The sequence below is a fragment of the Phocoena phocoena genome, chromosome 15 (genome assembly GCF_963924675.1).
Source record: "Phocoena phocoena chromosome 15, mPhoPho1.1, whole genome shotgun sequence".
In the NCBI taxonomy this organism is placed as follows: Eukaryota; Metazoa; Chordata; class Mammalia; order Artiodactyla; family Phocoenidae; genus Phocoena; species Phocoena phocoena.
The window spans coordinates 18,363,319-18,385,881 of record NC_089233.1 but is presented as its reverse complement, the minus strand read 5'-3'; the positions used below and the strand labels follow the sequence as shown (position 1 = coordinate 18,385,881).

Here is a 22,563-nt window from a genome sequence, read left to right as displayed (position 1 = left end):
CCCCATCACGCTTACCTTTGCCCGAGCCCCTATTGCCTCTCACTGTGGTGATTTCAGTAGCCTCCTAATTGGTCTTCCTTCAATACTTACCCCCTAGAGCCTCTTCCCCACACAGCAATCACCATGATCTTCTAAATGTGTAAGGCTGGCCATGTCCTTCTCCTCCTCAAAACCACCTACTGGCTCCGTGCTTACTCAAGATAAAATCCAAAGATCTTACAGTGGCCTCAAAGCTTTGTATTACCTGGACCCTGCTGCTTTTCTGCCCTGATCTCCTCCCACTCTTCCAATCTCACACTTCTTTCTAGTCACCCCACCTCCTCCTTCCCTGATCCTTGGATACACCAGACACACTTTCACCCCAGAATTTTGCAAGGGCTCTTTCCTCTGCCTTCCTCCATGTGGCTTACTTTCGTACTTCTTCTGTATCCCTTTTCAGATGCTACCTCTGACCTTGTCTACTTTCACACTTCTTCCGCATCCCTATTCAGATGCTACCTCTGACCTTGTTTTCTGCTTTAAAGTACCCCAGTTTGCACTCAGGGAATTGCCTCTATCCCACCGTGTGTGGTTTGGGACTGGCACTCATTGGGATAATAAACTAGAGCCATCAGATGTTTTCTACCAGGACTTTGGATCTTTAGTGGAGTGGAATAGAAAAGGAGAAGAAGAGGAAGAGAAAGAAGAAGGTGAAGGAGAAGTAGATGGAGGGGAAGGGAAGGACAAGAAGAGGGAGAGGGAGAGGGAGGGGGAAGGGGGAGAGGAAGGGGAGGAGAAGGAGAAGAAGAAGAGGAGGAGGGGGAGATAAATAAGGAACGAAAGAAGAATCAAATGAAGCAGAAAGGAAGACAGTTGAATATGACCCATTCCTATGGTGATGCCTTAAAAAAACTATAGATCAGGTCCTGCAGCCTGTGTTCCCAGTTCCCCCATTTCCTACCCTTTCCCAGCCTATTCACAAGATACTCCTTATGAATCACCTCGTATATCCTTTGAGTAAATTCCCCATTTAAAATAGTTAGCCAGAACCATTTCTTGTTGAAAACCAGTGTTCTAAATGATGGAACAAAAAGCGTGCATATAACTTGAAGGAGAAGCCGAGAGCTGAACATGGAAGGATGTGAGGTTTAAATAGCCCAAAGGGGCCTCATTCACGATCCTTTCGCTCAGACCAGCACTCTGCTTAGACCAGGGACAGCAGATTCAGCCCCTGCCTTTGGGCCACTTAGGGAATGTTAACAATGGCAGCAGATAAAGGCCCAGACCAGTGACCTGCTCAGAAACAGCAAAAAAGTGAACGGAGGACAGTGGAACCGGAAACCTTTCTTCAGGTGCTGGTCCCCTAGCACAGATGCAGAGGCAAGGAGAGATCTCAAGGGAACTGTTCCAAAGCCTCTCTCCTTAGCCTTTACTGTGTCATCTTCCTGCTTAATCTCTCCTCTTCTGCTGGGTGCAGAAGGACTTGACACGCCCTGTGTGCAACAACTTAGGAAAAGAAAACCAGCAACAGTGTTTCACATCGCTATGTACTGTTCACGTGTTGGTCCGCTGCCTCTCTTGCCATTACAGCCCTTGATTATCTAAACTGTTCTTTTTTGTCTTCACAATTTAGACTAGCTGCCCCCTCTTCACCTCTGAAACTCTCAGGGGTTAGATATTCCCTGTTCCATGGTGCCTTGAACAGACCTTTGTCTGCAACAACCGTCATCCCACAGCAGCATGAAAAGAGCTTGGTGTAGAGTCGGAAAATTCTGGCTTCAAATCTCAGCCTGGTGGCATGTTATTTAGGTATCCTTGGATCACTCTCTGAGCCTAATGTTTTGGTAAAATGAGTAAAGTCATAGAGCTTATTTTCCAGAATTAGAAATTAAAGGATTTGTTGTAGAAATCACCAAGCACAGATCTACATCATAAAGCAAATGTAATAGATGCTTGATCATAATTAACCCTCTTCCTCTTGCTTGTTTGCATATCAAAAGGTAGCACTGATGCAGTTAAGGGAGCTGCCTTACTGGAATCTTGCCATCTGTGTGACCTTAGACAAGTCATTGAACTGCCCCGTGCCTCAGTTTCCTTTTCTGTAAAATAGGGATAAAAGTAATTTTTACCCCAGAGGACTTTTGTAAGAGTTAAATGGGTTTAATCATGTTTTTATTTTTTTTAAGGTGAGTTTAGGCTGTAATTTTTTTCTTTTTAACATCTTTATTGGAGTATAATTGTTTTACAGTGGTGTGTTAGTTTCTGCTTTATAAAAAATTAAATCAGCTATACATATATCCCCATATCTCCTAACTCTTGCATCTCCCTCCCACCCTCCCTATCCCACCCCTCTAGGTGGTCACAAAGCACCGAGCTGATCTCCCTGTGCTATGCGGCTGCTTCCCCCTAGCTATCTATTTCACATTTGGTAGTATATATAAGTCCATGCCACTCTCTCACTTCGTCCCAGCTTACCCTTACCCTTCTCTGTGTCCTCAAGTCCATTCTCAACATCTGCTTCTTTATTCCTGTCCTGCCCCTAGGTTCTTCATAACCTTTTTTTTTTTTTTTTTTTAGATTCCATATATATGTGGTAGCATATGGTATTTGTTTTTCTCTTTTGGACTTACTTCACTCTGTATGACAGACTCTAGGTCCATCCACCTCACTACAAATAACTCAATTTCGTTTCTGTTTATGGCTGAGTAATATTCCATTGTATATATATGCTACATCTTCTTTATCCATGCATCCGTTGAAGGACACTTAGGTTGCTTCCATGTCCTGGCTATTGTAAATAGAGCTGCAGTGAACATTGTGGTACATGACTCTTTTTGAATTATGGTTTTCTCAGGGTATATGCCCAGTAGTGGGATTGCTGGGTCATATGGTAGTTCTATTTTTAGTTTTTTAAGGAACCTCCATACTGTTCTCCATAGTGGCTGTATCAATTTACATTCCCACCAACAGTGCAAGAGGGTTCCCTTTTCTCCACGCCCTCTCCAGCATTTATTGTTTGTAGTTTTTTGATGATGGTCATTCTGACTGGTGTGAGGTGATACCTCATTGTAGTTTTGATTTGCATTTCTCTAATGATTAGTGATGTTGAGCATTCTTTCATGTGTTTGTTGGCAATTTGTATATCTTCTTTGGAGAAATGTCTACTTAGGTCTTCTGCCCATTTTGGGATTGGATTGTTTGTTTTTTGGAAATGGAGCTACATGAGCTGCTTGTATGTTTTGGAGATTAATCTTTTGTCAGTTGCTTCATTTGAAAATATTTTCTACCATTCTGAGGGAGGAATCAGGCTCCCTGACTTCAGACTATACTACAAAGCTATAGTAATCAAGACAGTATGGTACTGGCACAAAAACAGAAATATAGATCAATGGAACAGGATAGAAAGCCCAGAGATAAACCCACACACATATGGTCACCTTATTTTTGATAGAGGAGGCCAGGATATACAATGGAGAAAAGACAGCCTCTTCAATAAGTGGTGCTGGGAAAACTGGACAGCTACATGTTAAAGAATGAAGTTAGAACACTCCCTAACCCCATACACAAAAATAAACTCAAAATGAATTAAAGACCTAAATGTAAGGCCAGACACTATCAAACTCTTAGAGGAAAACATAGGCAGAATACTCTATGACATAAATCACAGCAAGATCCTTTTTGACCCACCTCCTAGAGAAATGGAAATAAAAACAGAAATAAACAAATGGAACCTAAGGAAACTTAAAAGCTTTTGCACAGCAAATGGATTTAATTTTGTAAAACATTTGGAACATATAGTAAGATCTCAGTAAATTTTATATAGAACATTTGTTGGTATGAGTACGTTTTAGGTATTGTCAGGGATTTCCCAAATAGGCTGTGGAACTCCTTGATGACAGGGACGGGTAATACTGATCTTCATCTTCTGGGACTTAGCAGACCATCTGGTATACAGTGATCAGTCAGAAATTGCTTAGTAAATGAATGAAGAAATTGCTGATTGATGAGCATTGGTACCCAGTGGGCCCCAGTAGCACTAAGAGAAATCCTGCTTCCTTTCTCCACCCCACCCCGATCCCACCACTCCTGCCCATCCAGGAGACACAGAATAACTTACACTACAAAGACACAAACATGCTGAGGACTAAGTTAAATGCAGGATGAAACCAGGAAGATGACATCACAAACAACCCCTGGAAGAAAAAGAAACTCATGCTCCTTCCATTGACTCCGTGGCAAAATGAGCTGTGATTTACTCCTGCAAATAACTAGCTGTAAAATATTGACAGCTAATGTCCTCTACCTTCCAGGGTGGCAGCGACAAAGGGAGGCAGGTTGTTTAGGTAGTAAATGCAGAATGCAGTCACCATGTCAGTGGCCCTGTTTCCTGCAGCAGCCTCGGGTGACAGCATCATTTATACTTTCCACGCACACAATCTTTTCTGCGTGTTTGTGCGTCTCAATTACAGGCCGTTGAGGTTTGTGTGGTAGGCATTATGGATTTATGAGCCAGAGCAAACATTAACTGGCACTAGTAATTCGTCTAGGGGTAGAGGAAGAGAGAGGAGGGAGCAACCGGGCACGGCGCTGGTACCCTGGCAGTGCATCACAGGTCTGGGATGCAGAAATTAGCACACAGCTGGGACAGAAATGTCCTGTCCACCTGGAGACACCTGCTCTCCCAGGCTCATCTCCTGGTATGTCCATCTCTCCACACCCCCAACCCCAGAGATGAATGTAGAAGTGTCACAGGGCTCAGTCCTTGGACCTTTCCTCATCTTTGTATACACCTTAGCGTATACCATCTGTGTATGTCGGCAACATTCAATATTTCACCACGCAGATCTCTTCCAGACTCACTGCTTACCAGGCATTTCCATCTGGATGTCTAAAATCATCTCAAGCATAATGTGTCTGAAGCAGAGCTCCTAATCTTCCCCCACTCTAAACCAGATCTTCTCTCAATGTCTTCCTCCAACCCAGTTGCTCAGGGCTGTTGCCTTGGAGTCACCCTAACACCTCCCATTCCCCTTACAGTCCAAATATAAACCATCCGCAAATTCTATTAGCTCTTTCTTCCAAGTATGCCCAGACTCTGCCCACTACATCACTCCCACCATCATCTCTTACCTGGACAGCTGCAATCGCTTCCTCAGAGCTTCCCAGCTTCTAAATCCCTGTGCAGTCAATTCCAATTCATCTGTGGAAAGTGGTCCTGGAAAATTGCAATTCAGATCATGACACTTAGTCTTCCGCTCAAAAAACTCCAAGGACTTCCCATCACACTCAGAATGAAGTTTCATCATCAGGCCTCCCATTACCTCTCTGATCTCATCTTCTGCCGTGGTCTCCAGTCCCACTGGCCTCCACCTTGCCTCTCTGCACACTAAGAACCCTCCTACCCCAGGACCTTTGCACTAACTGTTTCCTCTGCTTAGAACAGGTTTCTCCCAGAGAGCCACATAATTTTTTCCTTCAATTTCCATACACACACACACACACACACACACACACACACACATATATATTCATTCTCAGGTAGAGAAGGATTTCTTAAATAAGAAACAAAAGTGCTAGCCACAAGAGTGGTAAATTAATCTACTTTAACATTAAGACTTTTGACCATCAAATACACATAAAGAAGGTCATAAGTTAAGCCACAAACTGGGAGAAGATCATTGCAATCTACATAACAAAGGAGTAGTACCCAGAATACACAAAGAACCCCTATAAATAAAGAAAAACAATCCAATAGAAAAACGGGCAAAAGATACAGATATTTCAACAAGGAGGAAACACAAATCATCAATAAATGAAAAAGATCTCCCAAACTGAGAGAAATTCAAAGTAAGACAGTAGCAGACATTAAGTCACAAGGAGGATGAATGTGAGCTCTTCTGCACAGGTGGAGGGAATATAACTTAAGCACCATCATCTCATAAGGGTAAGCGTCTCAGAGCTCATGATTCAGTATTTCCATTATTTGGAAAATACCCAAGAGAGATTCTTCCCCTTTATACCAGGAGGCATGTACAAGAACTTACATAGCAGCATTGTTCATAAAGCAAACAACCCCAATGTCCATCATCAGAAAAAATGGATAAATAATGCCATGTCCACGCAATGGAATATTATACGGCAGTGAAAATGGATCCGCTAACAGTAAATGCAATGGCATTAATAGATTTTATAAAGATATTGTTTAAGTTTTAAAAAAATTAACAGAAGACTAGAGTATTATGCCATTTTGAAAAAAACAACAAAACTAAACAGCATATTGTTTAGAAATGCAACATATGATACACCCACATACAAGAGAATAACAAACTCAGAATTCAGGAGAGTGGGTTTTTTAGTCTTTAGGTCATTTCCCTAGTAACTCTCAGCTTTCTTGTCCCCTTGTGGGTGGGTGGGGGTCACAAGACTGGTTTTGGTCAGTCAATTAGCAGAAATGATGAGAATCGTTTCCAGGCCGACCATCTAATTACCAATGTGGTATTTTTCTGGAATGCTCACGTACTCACTGTTCCTCCCCTTCTTCCTCTTTCTTTCTCTCATCTACCCCTCTGGCACAACATCCGGGAACGTTTGAGATGGTGGGGAGCTTCACACAGATAGATGCAGTGCTATCAGTAATTTATGGGTTGGTATATATTTATGATATATTTATATTATATTACATCATATTATATTACATTATTTTATATTATATTATATTATATTATATTATATTATACTATACTATACTATATTATATTATATATGTTCCAGGGAAGCTGTACAGAGGAGGAGGCCTTTGGATCAGGCATGCCATGAACAAGGGCTCCACCAGTCAGTGGGCAGGAAGGAAAGGGTATTTCAGGAAGTTGGAACATCATATGCAAAATCTAAGATATGACAAAATCCATTGTTTCCAGGAAATGGCAAGATAATTCTAAGAGGCTAAAATGCAGAGTGCAGGGGGCGCACGGCAGGGCTGTGGCCAGAGCACAGCACTCCTCACCGACGAACTGACGTGCAGGGGTCAGCAGGGCCTGGCTACAGTTTATTCTTGCCAGCAGACCCTTCCTTTGAGTTTTGTCCCTCCCTTACTTCTGCTTGGTTGCACCCAGTCACACTCATTTCTGCATGGATTATTTTCCCATCAATATTTCTCAATGCCCAAGGTTCACATGGCACTCCACCTGTTCCTGGTGCTGCCAGGGGCACAAGCATTCCTGGCAAAGGTCTGTTATAGCATCTGGAAAGAGCAGGGGGATTAATTTGGTCCAACCAAGCAAGCTTTTCCTGGGAGCCATTTTGGCCTTTTCCCCAAGTTGCTCAGAGTCTGGTAAAGGAGACAAGGAAATACATAGGTGCCATATTGTGGGATGAGTCAATGGTAGAAATAGACCAGGCAGCAGACTCCACAGCAGGGAAGTGTCTTGTCATCCTGGGGCAAACAGGGCATGTGGGCTGAGTCCTGAAGGATGGTTATCACCAGGTTGGTGAAATAAAAAGGGTCAGTACCATTAGGCGCTGGTGAGGGGACAGGGGTATATATCCTCACACGGTATGAGTGGAGCATACTTTGGCATGACCACCCTGGAGGGCTGCGTTAGGAAAATGCTCGAACGGGTACATACAAAGAGAGGCGTGTGCAAAGGTGCTCGCGTTAGCCGTCTTTGTCCTCATGGAAAACTGATGACAATCCAAGGAGCCTTTACAGGGAAATGGCTAAGTAAACTGTGGTTTGCATATGCTATAGAACGCAACATCCATTTAAAAATGGGAAGTGAACTGATAAGGGGAAATCTCAAGAAGTATTCTTTTTTGCTTTTTCTTTTTTTAAATGAACTTTATTGGAGTCTAGTTGCTTTACAATGTTGTGTTACTTTCTACCGTACAGCAAAGTGAATCGGCTATACGTATACATATATAGATGATCTTATTTGCAAAGCAGAAATAGAGACACAGACGTAGAGATCAAGAAGGATTCTTGAGTAGAAAACCCAAGTTTTATTTTATTTTTTTAACATCTTTATTGGAGTATAACTGCTTCACAAGGGTGTGTTAGTTTCTGCTTTATAACAAAGTGAATCAGCTATACGTATGCATATATCCCCATATCTCCTCCCTCTTGCATCTCCCTCCCACCGTCCCTATCCCACCCCTCTAGGTGGTCACAAAGCACCGAGCAAAAACCCAAATTTTAGAATGCTGCATAGGGTAGTATACTATTTGTGTCAACATACTCACTCCCGAGTGCTTACATATTCACCCAAAGACACTGGGCTCTGTGCAGGAGGGCTAAGCTATGAGACTAATGATGAAAGACGGTCAGGGGTCACTGAAGGCAGATGGGGAGCTGTAGGCAGTGGGAAACATCTGTCTGTAGAGGAGTCAATGGTATTATGTTTTTCTGCAACTAAGCCAGCCATCTGGACCTAGAAAGGGAAACATCTGATTCCCCTGGAATCAGAGTAGCATATCTACCCAATTCAAGGCGCACAGGTTTGAGGCTTATTAAGAACACATCCACACAGGTTGACAAGTAAAGAGGAAGCCTGTTTCCCAAGGCAGCATATCAAGTGTGTACTGAGCTCCGGAATGGGACCAAAAATTCTGTAGACCAGGAAGAGTGAGTCCAGGCAGAAGATGAGATCCACAGTCATCTGGGGGCAATGTCCTGCTTCCCTGGGATCTTTGAGCATAAGCAGAGTCTTACTCTGCCAGGACTACTGTGAGAGGGTCTGGGGAGGAGCGTAAAAAGAGAACAGCGAGGGAGTATTCATTCCCCCTGAAAACATCCTCCAGAAATGGAGCTTTCTTAACATGTTGATACCATGACTGCGGTGTCACTGTGGATAGATGTGAGAGGAAGAAGTTTGTAGGCAATTGATCACACATGCAGCAGAGGCTGTGACTTTTTTTTTTTTGCGGTACGCGGGCCTCTCACTGTCGTGGCTTCTTCCGTTGCGGAGCACAGGCTCCGGACGCGCAGGCTCAGGGGCCATGGCTCACGGGCCCATCCGCTCCGCGGCATGTGGGATCCTCCCGGACCGGGGCACGAACCCGCGTCCCCTGCATCGGCAGGCGGACTCCCAACCACTGCGCCACCAGGGAAACCCAAGGCTGTGACTTTGTATGTGCTCCTCCCCAGCCAGCCAGCAGCACAGCTCCGTGGACCTGGATTTTCCCAAGGCTCCCGCCCCTTGGTGCTAGAGCCTGGCCAGGATGCTGAGTCCAGCCCCTGAGAAGTCTGGCAAGATGTGCAGAGCCTCAGTGAAGGGGGTTGGGCCGAGAGCAAAAGGAAGCATCAGCTCTCAGCCTTTCCTACCTTCTCACCAGCTGGAGGTGAAGAGATGGAGGCCCACCTACCACCAGCTTAGACCTTACTTCACTGCCCTTGCCTTGCTGCATGGATGCCTGAAATGAGTAAAATGTGTAAAGTGTGTAAAAATGTAAATGTGCACATCCAGAGGGGTCATTCGTTTATTCATTGTCATTTATGAAGTACCTGTTATATACAATGCTCCATTAGAGACAGATATAGTATCTAGTGAATAAGAAAAAGGTCTGCCATTGCAGAGTTCAGTTCCGGGTAGAAGGGCATCAGAAATCATGTGAACTGGTGAGTAAAGTAGATAAGTCCAAATCTTGACCAGTGCCACATGGTGTGAACAAGAAGAGAAACCAGACGATGGGATAGACAGTAACTTGGAGCAGGCATGATTTTTGATAGAATGATCAGGGAAAGCCTCTCTGAGAGATGACTTCTGAGTGGTATGTTGATGTCACAAAAATCATAGCTGATGGACCAGACCAGCGTTATCCAATAGAATGTTACGTGATGATGGAATATACTAGAGCTGTACCTCCAACACAGTAGCCATTGGCCATCTGTAGCTATTGTGCACTTGAGATGTGGCTATTTTCCCTGAGAAATTAAATCTTCGATTCAATTTAATTTTAATTAATTTAAAGTTAAATAGTTCCATGTAGCTAGCGGCTTTCATAATAATCCAAAGCCAGACGCTTAATATGAGACCTGAATGACGGGAAGAAGCCAGCTCTCTCCATCCTTCTTCTTTCTTTCCTCCTATCCTTCCTCCTTCCCTTCCTCCCTCCCTCTCCTCCTTCCTTCCTCTTTTCCTTTATTCTCCCTTCTCTTCTTTCCAACTGTGCTTTTTCCCCCCTTCTTTCCTTCGTCTCTTCCATCATTGGGCAAATATTTATTGAGACCTATGTCTCAATTCTAGGCACTAAGTGAGATGCTGGAGACTCAGCAGGTTACAGAAGTGCCAACCTGTCTTCCTTCTGGGAGCTTGCTTCCTTTAGGACAGACAGACTAGACACAAGAAAATGAACACATAAACAAGATAATGTCAGATAACAAGAAGCCCTAGGAAGGGAACAAAAGAGGCTGGTGTGAAGGAGAGTGATTTAGATGGTGCCTGGGGAAGGGGATTGCCCTCTGAGTAGGTGATGTTTGAGCCAAGACTTGAATAATAAGAAGGAGCCAGTTGTGGGACAAGTAGAGGAGTGTGTGTGTGTGTGTGTGTGTGTGTGTGTGTGTGTGTAAAATAGAAACACTCTGTAGGAGATCAGTGTGCATGAATGTGTGATGATATAACATTAGAATCTTCAATCTTTGGGGCACAGTATGTGTGCCTGTTTATGTATATCTTTCTAGTTGTGCACTGATCTTCTTTCCTATTTGTCATTTCTCCATCTGTTACATGATCAGATGGATGGGTTTGAAAATCTGTTTAGTATTTCACGCGCTCCAAGCTGTGAAAGTCAGGTCTAAGTACAGGCACAGCAGGGCGCACTGATGAATTTATGATTGGGGGATGCACCCTTATGAAGGAAATATCTCAAGGACACACCTGGAAGGCTCTTACTTGGGCACTTCGTAGGAGAGGAGGTCCTGCCCTCCTGGCCAAATGTAGGGGGAAAGGGGGGTTTCTGGGCTGCATTCTGTTGGCGGAGAGAACAAGATTCCTTCAACACTAGAGTTGGTGCCTGGCCATGTGACAAAATATTGTTCTTCCCAGCACCATTCACACCTGTCCTTCATATGCATGGATGCCTCCATCTTGACCGAGTTATTTAACAAGTTTCCGTGGGCAGGCATGAGTCGACCTGAGCAGCCCTTCCACCAATAAAACATCTGGTGCTTTATTATATATATATATCGGTCTAGCCGATTAGATTCCTTGCATCACAAGGAAGAGACACGTACAAATTATTTACAAAAGCAAAGTTTGTTTTAAGGATGCACATGAGATAAACATGAAATAACCTCACGGTCAGCACAGGTCCTAAGATGGCATTCTCTGTGAATGCACAGTGAGTAAACAGGATTCATATATAATAGCAACAATAATTAACACTTGTACTCAGCAGTTAATTCCTTCCAGGCTCTGTGCTTAAGCCTTCATTCATTCTGGCTGCTGTAACAAAAATACCATAGACTGAGTGGCTTAAGCAACAAACATTTATTTCTTACAGTTCTAAAAGCTGAGAATTCCAGGATCAAGATGCTGACAGATTCACTGCCTGGTGAGAACCTGCTTCCTGGCTCATAGAGGGCTATCTTTTCACTATGTCCTCACACGGCAGAAAGTGGGAGGGAGCTTTCTGGGGTCTCTTTCATAAGGGCACGAATTCTATTCATGAGAGCTCCACCCTCCTGACCTAATCCCCTCTCCAAGGCCACACCCCCAATACCATCCCATTGGGTGTTAGGATTTAACATATGACCTGTGTGGAGGGGGGCACGCACATTCGTTCTACAGCAGCATCATGAGCACCGGCCCTCTCAACCTTCACAAAACATGCTCTGAGATAGGTCTTGCTTGTGATCCCCATTGTATGCGGAAACTGAGGCTTGAGGTGGTTAAATAAGGTTCCCAAAGTCCGTTAGAGTGAGGACGGCAGAGCCAGGATAGAGCCACACCGTAGGGCTGAGACATGCAAAGGATGACAGAGGCCCCCAAGGCAGCGATGAGCAGACACACAGCTGGGAGTGCAGCGTGCGGCGGAGAGACCTGGAACGGGGCCTTCCCGAGAGGAGCCCTCTCCTGTCACCGTCTGTTAAATCGTGAGCACAGGTGCCCAGGCAGACAACGCTGACACCTCCATGATCATCGTTTCATTGTGGCACCTGCCCTGTGAAACGCCGAGCCCGAGGAAAGAAAACACAATAAAACAGCTAATAGCAGTGGGTGTGTGAGGTTCTGCAGTGGGACACTCTTTGAATGTGTATGAATAAAGGATCAGAGAAGTATACTCTGGGTGGAATCCCCAGTCAGGGGCAGGTGAAGTGAGCCGTAATCTTGTGAATTCAAAATCAGGGAGCATCTTGTTTTCCAATCTCTGGAGTGAGATGGTCCAATAACAAGAGAGGAGGGATTGGAGGGAGAGTTGTGGGTAAGAAGGCACTGATGGAGCTGAGGTTGTAAGTAGGCAAAGGTTTAGAGTTTAGAACCCTGCTTCCCAACCTGTGGGCTTGAGAATTACTGCAGGGACCTTCACATCCCTATAGATACCGAACACTGAGTATAAACTACATCAATAAAGATCTCATACACACACATACGCGCACACATGGCCACATTCAAAAATGTAGATTCGGTGGTGATGACTCAATCACAAATTCATTTTAAGGGATTGTCAAATTCATCGTTGTTTTTTGTCCATATGTGTTTTCTAAATCAAACCATATGGGGCTTCCCTGGTGGCGCAGTGGTAGAGAGTCCGCCTGCCGATGCAGGGGACACGGGTTCGTGTCCCGGTCCGGGAGGATCCCACGTGCTGCAGAGCGGCTGGGCCCGTGAGCCATGGCCGCTGAGCCTGCATGTCCGGAGCCTGTGCTCCGCAACGGGAGAGGCCACAACAGTGAGAGGCCCACATACCGCAAAAAAAAAAAAAAAAACCATATGAACAAGTCAGCTTCTGTCATATGGTGGCCTATTGATGCTGAAGCCCCGGGGGGGAACTGGGAAAAGCCAGGGATGACAAGGAGAAATAAAAGCAAGCCTAGGATTTGTGCCATTTGAGGTATGGGCCCCATAAAGTGGCCAAGCTCTGCCTAGCACTGAAGCTTCCCAAGTGCTTGGGCAGCCTGGGATGGCAAGGAGAAAGAGATTTCTAGGAATTCACCAGAATCTATGCTAAACAGAAGCTGTTTGGTGCTCTCAGAGTGGGTCGTATCAACGCCCATTGGAGAGGTGGGTCTCCATGAATCAGGGTCATCATTTACAGAGGGGTGTATATATTAGACAACCAGTAATAGGCGTTTAGATTCAGAATTTAAGCAAGGCTGATCTCCTTCACTCATTCAACAAATAAATTTGTTTGTACCTACTATGTGCTACGTTACACTAGCAGCAATAACAAGGGGGGACGTTCACCAATACTTGCTCTGTGCCAGGATGCCTGATACCTTTTCTTCTGAATGAGGAGGAGATGCTATTATACCCATTTGACAGATGATGGAACTGAGGATAAAAGACATGAAATGAGTAGCTAAAGCCACTAGTGGTTCAGAGATGGAACCCCGAAGTCAAACGCTGAGCCACCCGCCTTTGTCAGGATGAGCACCCCCTGACAAGCTTCTAAAGGAGGTGACTGTGGACTCTGGAATCAAGTCGACCCTCAGCCAGGAGTAATTCTCTACCTGAAACTCATGGAACTCCGTGCATCCTCAGAGACAAGGATAGACCTCACAGACTGTTTTTATTCTTTCAGGAGATGTGAACTTCTTCAGGGCACATCTTGCTCTTCATTTTATCTCCTAATGTACCTGGCACATGACAGTTGCCAAATTCATGAACAGATAAATGGTTTTCTTTTTCTTTCATAGATCCTAAAATATCTGTACCTGCCTGGCACAAACTTTAAAACCACCGAAGTGCCTGAGATCCGGGTTTGCTCTTTTCTGCCACAATGTGGTCATGTGCCGGGCTTCCCTGGTGGCGCAGTGGTTGAGAGTCCACCTGCCGATGCAGGGGACGCGGGTTCGTGCCCCGGTCCGGGAAGATCCCACACGCCGCGGAGCGGCTGGGCCCCTGAGCCATGGCCGCTGAGCCTGCATGTCCGGAGCCTGTGCTCTACAACGGGAGAGGCCACAGCAGTGGGGGGCCCGCGTACTGAAAAAGAAAACAACAACACTCTGGTCATGTGTCATTCAAAACTGGAATGCTTTCCTCATTCTTCTCCAGTTATTCAAATTCTTTGTGTTTCTTCCAAGCCCAGCTCCTTCTGTTTGCCTTCTTCCTCCCCTTCCTTCCTCAGTCCTTTCCTTCCTCTTGTCTTCATTTCTCCTTCCTGTCGCTTCTAGGTGCCTTCATTCTTTGCTTCAGCTCTCTCCCTCCTTTCCTCTGCCCTCACTTTTCTGTCACCTCCTTCTCCCTCTTGGTGGCAGGTGTGATTTTGTCTGAAAAGAGACCTCTGCCCACACCGGAGATGCCTCATCTGATGCACAGACCACTTTACAAAAATGGGAAGTTCAGGTGTGTCCTTCAAAGGACTTGCAGTCTGTTGCGGGGCAGGTACCATGCCTGCTTTGGCATTGCTATATACCCGACATAATAAGCACCAGCAAACACTCGTTGGAATGAATGAGGGAATTCATATTAACATAGCCCTTTCATGGTACAGGTCCAGAGAGGGAAAAGTCCTTGTCCTAAATGCATTTGGCAAGTTAGTTCTTAAGTTAGAGCTATAACTCAGGATCCCTTCTTTCTCACCTTCAGTTTGGTCCTTAGCCGTATGGCCCTGGCAAAGGCTGCTTCTCTTGGGTCTTTACATAAGAAATGTGGTTTCCAAAGGGTTTGACTTTTCATCTTCAGGGATTCCAGGATTCATAAACTTGGATTTGAAAAGCAGCATGAACTTTCCAAAAGAATGAGGCCGAAAAGTAGTCCTGAGCGGGGTTTATTGTCTTCTTTGACTCAGTTTCCACATCTCTATAATGGGCTCGTGAATTGTATTCTCCTTGAGCAGTTCATCCAGAATAATATGTGAAACTGTCCGTCTCGATGCTTGGCAAGTAGCAGGCGCCCGATTGAATTTCTAAGTTTCTTTCCTCAATGCAGGAGAAACAGCCTTACCTCATGCCCTGGCTCTAACCACCATTCTCTTGGGTTACAGTTTATCTGGAGGCCTCAGAAAATATTGCTCATTTATGCACCATTTATCCCACTGGGTAACGCATTTGGGAAAATGTGAGGTGCCCACATACCTCTGATTCAGGCAAGCGAAAGGCAAGCTCAGCTGCTAACCCTTCCGGAGAGCATGGGCTCTTTACATCTAATACGGGTGACTGCCTTCTCCCTCGGCATTCGTGATGGTGTCCATTTGCTTCAATCGATGACGCCCCGGAGAGAGATGTCGCAAATTGAACGATGCAGTTTGATCTGGCAAGAATTTCTGGGGCTTCTGGCCTGGGTTTCTGTAACTCCCAGTGGTGAGTTAGTGACAGCCCACCTTTACAACACACATAATGAGGCTCAGTTCAAGATTCAGCTTTGCCATCTACCAGCAGAGTGACCTTGGGCCAGTCACGTAACCTTGTTGAGCCTCTGTCGTTTGGTTAAGCATTGCCAGGCAGTAACCAAGAGCTCTGGCTAAAGTTCACGACAGACCTGGGGTTGAATTTCAACGCTACCTCCTGTTACTTTGGACGAACAGATCAATTTCACTGAGCCTCAGTTTCCTGACCTCTGAAGTGGTGAAGGTAGTAGTGCCTTCTTAAGAAAGTTGTTTTAAAAATTCACGGCTAATGTATTGCGAGCCTACTATCAATGAGGCAATCTTTTAGGCATTAACTCATATCATTGTCACAAAATCCCTATGAAATGGGTATTATCAGTATGGCGCCTGTTTTCCAGATAATGCAACTGAGACACAAATTACTTGGGTTGGTAATTTGCCCGGAGTCACAGAGCTAATAAGTGGATCCAAATTTGGTTCCTCTGGAGGCTATGCTCTTAACCACCAGGCTGTAGAGCCCAGTGTCTGAACATGCTTAGAGACATTGATCTGGTGTCAGAATTTGAACTCTCAACCACCAAACAGCACAGAGAGAGCACTGGATAAATGGCGTACGATAACTACTGTAGGATCGCTATTATTGTTGTTTCCTATGAAGCCATGGATGCCGTCCTGCATCCAGATGGGGCTTGTGCTCAGCCCAGCTCCCCCACCAGCAGAGCGGAGGTGGTGGAGGGCGAGCGAGTTGGATCGTGTCTCATAAACATTTGGGGTTGTGAGAGCAGCTGTGTGATCCTGCAGGCTGACTCTCGCTTCAGGACTGTGTGTTGACGCTGATGTCACGGCTGCTCTGAGCACCCCAGATACTGTTAACGAGCCGTTCCAAGCCCAGATGCAGTGTTTTCTCACCATATGGTACACACTGCAGTGCAGGGTCCTTCAGATGAGGGATGGCTTGGAATTCAGAAACACTGAACCCCACGTGAGGGAAACCTACTTAGAGGAGCCCTCCAAACTGCCCCAATTCTCCTGACTGCTGGCGATCCTGTTTTCATTCGTATGTCATTCGTTCATTCATCTAATAACCACACATAGTTATGGGGCAGCTGCCACGCGGCAGGCACTGGGGATACAAAGGTGAATAAAACATTGCCCATGGCTTCCGGAAACTGAGCTCAGCCATGGAGGGGTGGGAACCAACCATATTATGACATTCTCCTAAGCTCTGTAATACAGGAAGTTATCAAAGACCCTGGTAATTCAAAGGAGTTAGTGAAAATCTTTGCTATGGAATTTAAAGATTTGCTTTGCACACCGGCATCTGAACGCTTTTCCTTATTCAGGAGAACTCCCCAGATAGGCAGAGGTTAGGTCCCGCCTTCTACTAGTGAAGGTGAAGAGAATCTGACATTCCTTCACCCTACTTCCTGGCAGGCGGGCTGTGAACTCATGATATAAATGTCCCCCTCCAACTGGGATCTCCCTTGAGTTCCAGACTCCTGTATCAGGATGGTTACTCAACTCCTTCACTTGAGTATTTCGGATTCCAAGTCCAAAATCAGACTTGGTATCTTCCCCTGAAACTAGCTTCTTTCTCAGTTGTCTCCACGTCAATAAACCGCACTACTACTTACCCATTAGCTCAGGCCAACAGTCTTGGAGTCTTCTATGACACTCTCTCTCTCTCTTGTACACACATCCCACCCATCCTAAAGGACTGTTGGCCCTACCTTTTAAAGGCATCCTAACTGTGAACACTGCTTCCCAGGTTGCCCTCTCCACCTGCATTCCCGCCACCCCCATCTCTAACCTGCTCTCCTGAAATGGCCTCTTGGCAGGCTGCCTTCCTTCTGCTCTTGCCACATACCTGTGTGTTCTCAGCAAAGCAGCCAGGAAAAAAAAAAATCTCTTAAAATGTAAATTTTATGTTGTCTTGTTTCATGTTCTTCAGTGGTTTCTCATCACACACGGAATAAAACCCAGTGTCTTCCCATGGCCCCTAAGACCCCCTGTGGTCTTTCCCTCCCCACCCCTTGACCTTATTTTCTCACTTTCTTAGCTTTGCTCAGTCCCCTGTGTCATGACTGGTCTCCTCCCCATTCCTCAAGCACAGAAGGATGTGAGAACATGGGCAGTCAAAATGTCAGACCCAGTCAAGAAGAACTTCCCTAAAACCAGGAGAGAGAAGGAAACTTGGGATGAATCATTCCTGAGAAAGTAGAGGGAGACAACATCCAAAGCCCACTTAGGGAGAAGTTGGTCTTACACATAGACCGCCCTCTCTAGTCTTTTAGGAAGACAGACACTAGGATAGATACAGAAATAGCTGCTGGGTCGTGGGCCCAGGTGAGAAGACTGGTGAGGGGACAAGGCCTGAGAAATGAGCAGATTAGGACAACAAAACCCATCACAACAAAGCCTCGCCTTAGGACAGGAGATAAATGGTTTATTCATCCATTCGTTCAACAGATATTTATTCAGCACCTGCTATTTGCCAGAAGCTGGTGGTAGGTGTTTGCTTGGCCTGTGAGCTTAGGAAGCAGGGATATACTCACCACGTGAGACTTCGAAAACGTATCTTTAGGTTCTGAGTCTATTTCCTTCTCTCTAAAAGTGAAATAGTAATGATAACCCGCTCTGTTGATTAAAATAGTTATTTATGTGATGCTATAAAGAACTCTCCTTTTACCAGATGTAGTAGTAACACTGGAAGCTCTGTCAGGGAACGGACCTTGTCTGTTTTGTTCACTAGTATATTGCCATTTATGGAAGTGAGCGTTTATGGAATGAATGAATGAATATAACTGATTCAGAATCATTTTTGGAAAGGGGGTACTGCTACTTCACTGATTTTGAGCAGCTACTGGATAGCTTCTTACCAGCAAAAAATCCTGTGTATCTCATGCAACAACAGTTGTATCTTGGCTTAATGAGATGGTTTTACCATGTGTGCCCCAAATGCAGGAACTGTCCTCAAGTGCGTGGTGTAATCCATCTGTAACATGACGATCAAAGCCGTTTAGGCGCCTCTGCTCCCCTCTACCTTCTCCATTGCCTTCTCTAGCCCCGCTCCTCTCATTGCCTTTTGCACCAAGCACTGAGCTAGTCACATAATTACTCCTATACACGCCGGCTTATAGGCTGGGTACCATTTATCTCAGATGCTTCTGATAAAAGACTCGAGATCAACACAGATCTTGACAGACTGTAACAATTAGCTGAAGTGAAGGAGATGAATTTGTCAACGTAAAGATAAACACTGAGGTCTAAGAAGTGACTGGCAGAGACTGGAGGAGAAGAAAAACCTAGCAGCTGCTCCTTGCTAAAGAAAAAGACAGCAAATTAAAAGAAGCAAGATATATCTGAGGGGCAAAAATCTGGAAGAGGCCATGTAAAAATATCTATCTTCAGTATTTTTTTTTTTTTTTTTTTTTTTTTTTAATGCGTTACGCGGGCCTCTCACTGTTGTGGCCTCTCCCGTTGCGGAGGACAGGCTCCGGACGCGCAGGCTCAGCGGCCATGGCTCACGGGCCCAGCCGCTCCGCGGCATGTGGGATCTTCCCAGACCAGGGCACGAACCCGTGTCCCCTGCATCGGCAGGCGGACTCTCAACCACTGCGCCACCAGGGAAGCCCTATCTTCAGTATTTTTTGCATCAACATTTATTGAATATTTTTATACTATGAACTGAGTTCTGTAATAAAAGAAGAGAATCTCTGAGCTCTCCAACTGAAAGAAAAGTAGGATATCAGTATATTCTTTCAACTTCAGCTGAACTAGTAGCAGCTTCCCCATTGCTCACCAGTCTCCAGATCAGGAAGAACAGTTGATGACACTGGCTTGAATCAGAATATCCTTCTTTTCTAGATCAGTTCCTTAGTTCCCATGTTGTTCACCTTTTCCATTTGGTCAAACGGAAGTATCTTCTCCTTACTCTTCTCTAAGAATTGCTGTGCCAATGATCTCGTGCCTCTTAAAATTCTGGCATTCACTGGACAGTATTCCAGGTGATTTACCTGCATTATCGCGTTCAATCTTCATTACAATCCTATAAGGGAGGGACTTTTGTTAACCCTCTTTTTTAGATGAGAAAATGGAGATTCAGAGTGGGTTTAGTCACTTCATCAAGGTGACACAGCTAGTCAGAGCAAATCAGGCACATGTGACTCCCGTAAAACAGTGGTCCTGAGCCCCGCCCCTCCAAACGTCACAATTAAACCTGATAAGAGCCAAACAGGCACACAAACATGAAAACTTTCAAAATACTGGGGAGATAATATCAGTTCAAGATGAGCATGGTTATTTATGGCCAGGACTATTGCTTTGATCTGAAAACTCCTCACTGCCCAACCATTATACACGAACCGCATCAACCTCCATGTGAATTCTCTACATTAGGCAAGAGCCTCTTGCCTGATAAAAATGCTTGCCGAGGAAGCTCAGAACCCAGTAGCAATTAATTATTGACAGAGCATGTGAATTAGAGGTAAAAGAAGAATCCTTCCTTCTCCACACACGCAATAGTAAATAAATTTAATTATGGTAGGGGAAGCGGAGGGATCTTCGTCTGTATTAAGCTTTATTAGTTTTGTTAGCTGAGACATTTAAAAGCATGTCATCATAACAAAGAGGTCTTGTGTAATCCCAAATGTACCACTTTGGTGCAAGGCTCGGAAGTGAATGGACTTAATGGAGATGGATGAAGCATGTGGTGACAGATGGCCTGCTGTACCGACAGGTACAAGTACATCAAACTCCTTTAGTCTCTTGAAGTTCCCAAGTAAGACAAGGCCACTCTGAAGGCAAACATGGATGGAGGGGTGGGTTTGGAGAAGCAACCTTGGGAAGGAAACCAAGAGATATGGGTCCTGCTGTGGGATCTGTCACTGGCTCACTGGGCAACCTTGGGAGCCAAGAAAAGAAATCCCATGTATAAAACTAATTCTATGCTAGATGCTGTCACGCTGTATGTCACACTATATGTCATTCGTTTCATCCTCAACTGAACTTGAAGCAAGTTTTAGGATTTTTACAGATGAGGATAATAAGGCTCGGGGATGTGATTCAACTTGCTGAGGTCGAAAAGCCTGTCTGATTCCCTTTCTCTGGGCTTCAGTTTCCCCATTTGCATAAAGATGCCTTTGGATTAGGTTAGGGGTCAAGAAATGTTTTCTTAAAGGGCCAGATAGGAAGTACGTTCAGCTTTGCATGTCATATAGTCTCTGTCGCAACTACTCCACTCTGCTGACGTAGATGCAAAAAGCAGCCACAGAAAGGCATGTGTGGCCATGTTCCAATAAAAGTTTATTTATAAGCATTGAAATTTGAATTACATATAATTTTCACGCATCACAAAATTTTAGTCTTACTATTTTGTTTTTTTCCCCATCCTTTAAAGATGAAAAATCATTCTTAGCTGTGGGCTATACAATGACAGGAAGCAGGTGGTAGTTTGCCAACCCCTGGACTAGATCATCTTTGAGGTCTTGTTGAGCTCAAACGCTTTCCCAAAGCCACTACAGCAGTCGTATCCTCGATTTATTAAGATCTTACACATGCCAGATTCTGTGCGAAATGCTTTAAAAGCATTATCTCCCTTAATCTTTTTACAACTGTGTGAAGTAGGTGCTATCATTATCTTCATTTCAGAGATTATAAAACTAATACATAGAGAAATTAAGAGTCGATCTAGGTGAAACATAACTGGTAAGAGATAGAGCAGAAATTTAAATGGAGGTGCATAAGATCCCCGTGAATGGACTGCGCAAGCTTTATGCTGCTTTTTCTGATAATACTGTAATCAGAACTACAGAGGGATATATAGTCCAAAAAGAACTTCCAAGTGTACATGAATTTTAGTGGGCAGCTCCCCACTGGGCTATTTATATCATACATTTCGTGCAACAAGTTCAGTTATTTCTGGACAGGAATAATCACTCTTTTGTTTTCCTCCGTCTTCCAGAAATGTGATGCCTAAGACTTTGGATGGGCAGTTAACCATGGAGAAGACACCAAGTTACTTTGTGACAAATGAGGCCCCCAAGCGCATCCACTCCATGGCCAAGGACATCAAACTCATCGTGGTGGTGAGAAACCCCGTGACCAGGGCCATCTCCGATTACACCCAGACACTGTCAAAGAAACCCGAGATCCCCACCTTCGAGGTGCTGGCCTTCAAAAACCGGACCCTAGGGCTGATCGATGCCTCCTGGAGCGCCATTCGAATAGGGATCTATGCTCTGCATCTGGAAAACTGGCTCCAGTATTTCCCCCTCTCTCAGATCCTCTTCGTCAGCGGGGAGCGACTCATAGTGGACCCCGCCGGGGAAATGGCCAAAGTACAGGATTTTCTAGGCCTCAAGCGTGTTGTGACTGAGAAGCATTTCTATTTCAACAAAACCAAGGGGTTCCCTTGCCTAAAGAAGCCAGAAGACAGCAGCGCCCCGAGATGCTTAGGCAAGAGCAAAGGCCGGACTCATCCCCGCATCGACCCCGACGTGATCCACAGACTGCGGAAATTCTACAAACCCTTCAACATGATGTTTTACCAAATGACTGGCCAAAATTTCCAGTGGGAACAGGAAGAGGGTGACAAATGAGGCTAGAGATGTGGAGGGAAGGCTGGTGAATAGCTAGGGAGGCTCCTTACCTGAGTCCTGAATCCCCCAGGGTCTGCAGCCTCAGCCTTGCTGGGGTGCCAAGTAGATCTCCTCCTTTGTCCAACCAGGATTGCTTCCAACGCTGTTGGCTTAGGCAAAGGGATGGATCCCATGGCATACTCATGAGGGTACCAGGCCTGCCTGGGTAGCAGCATCTGGTTGACCAGATGGCCACCAGAATCCACCGCTAATTCTTGTCTTCTGCTCGTTGATCAAGTCTGAAGACAGGATACGTAAATAGTCGTCAAGGTCAGAGACAGTGGCGTGAATGTTTGTTTAAATGACAAAAAAGAAAGGAAGGTCTACTTTTGGCCGGAGTCTCTCACTTTAATCTGGGAAGCCCGAGTTCTAGCCCCATATCTGGCAAAGGCCCCTGCTCTATCAACCTCTGCTTTGGCATCTTGCCAGGATACTAATTGTGGCCAATTGCTCCAGGACTCCT

General features: G+C 45.1%; 1 protein-coding gene across 1 annotated transcript in view; it reads left to right on the top strand.

Annotated features, from left to right (window-relative positions):
• Positions 1-22,061, top strand: part of HS3ST4 (heparan sulfate-glucosamine 3-sulfotransferase 4) — a 395,257-nt gene extending 373,196 nt beyond the window's left edge. The window contains exon 2 of the mRNA XM_065892544.1: positions 21,425-22,061. Within this exon, the coding sequence (XP_065748616.1) occupies positions 21,425-22,061 (637 nt within the window). The remainder of the gene's footprint in view (positions 1-21,424) is intronic.
• Positions 22,062-22,563: the final 502 nt, after the last annotated feature.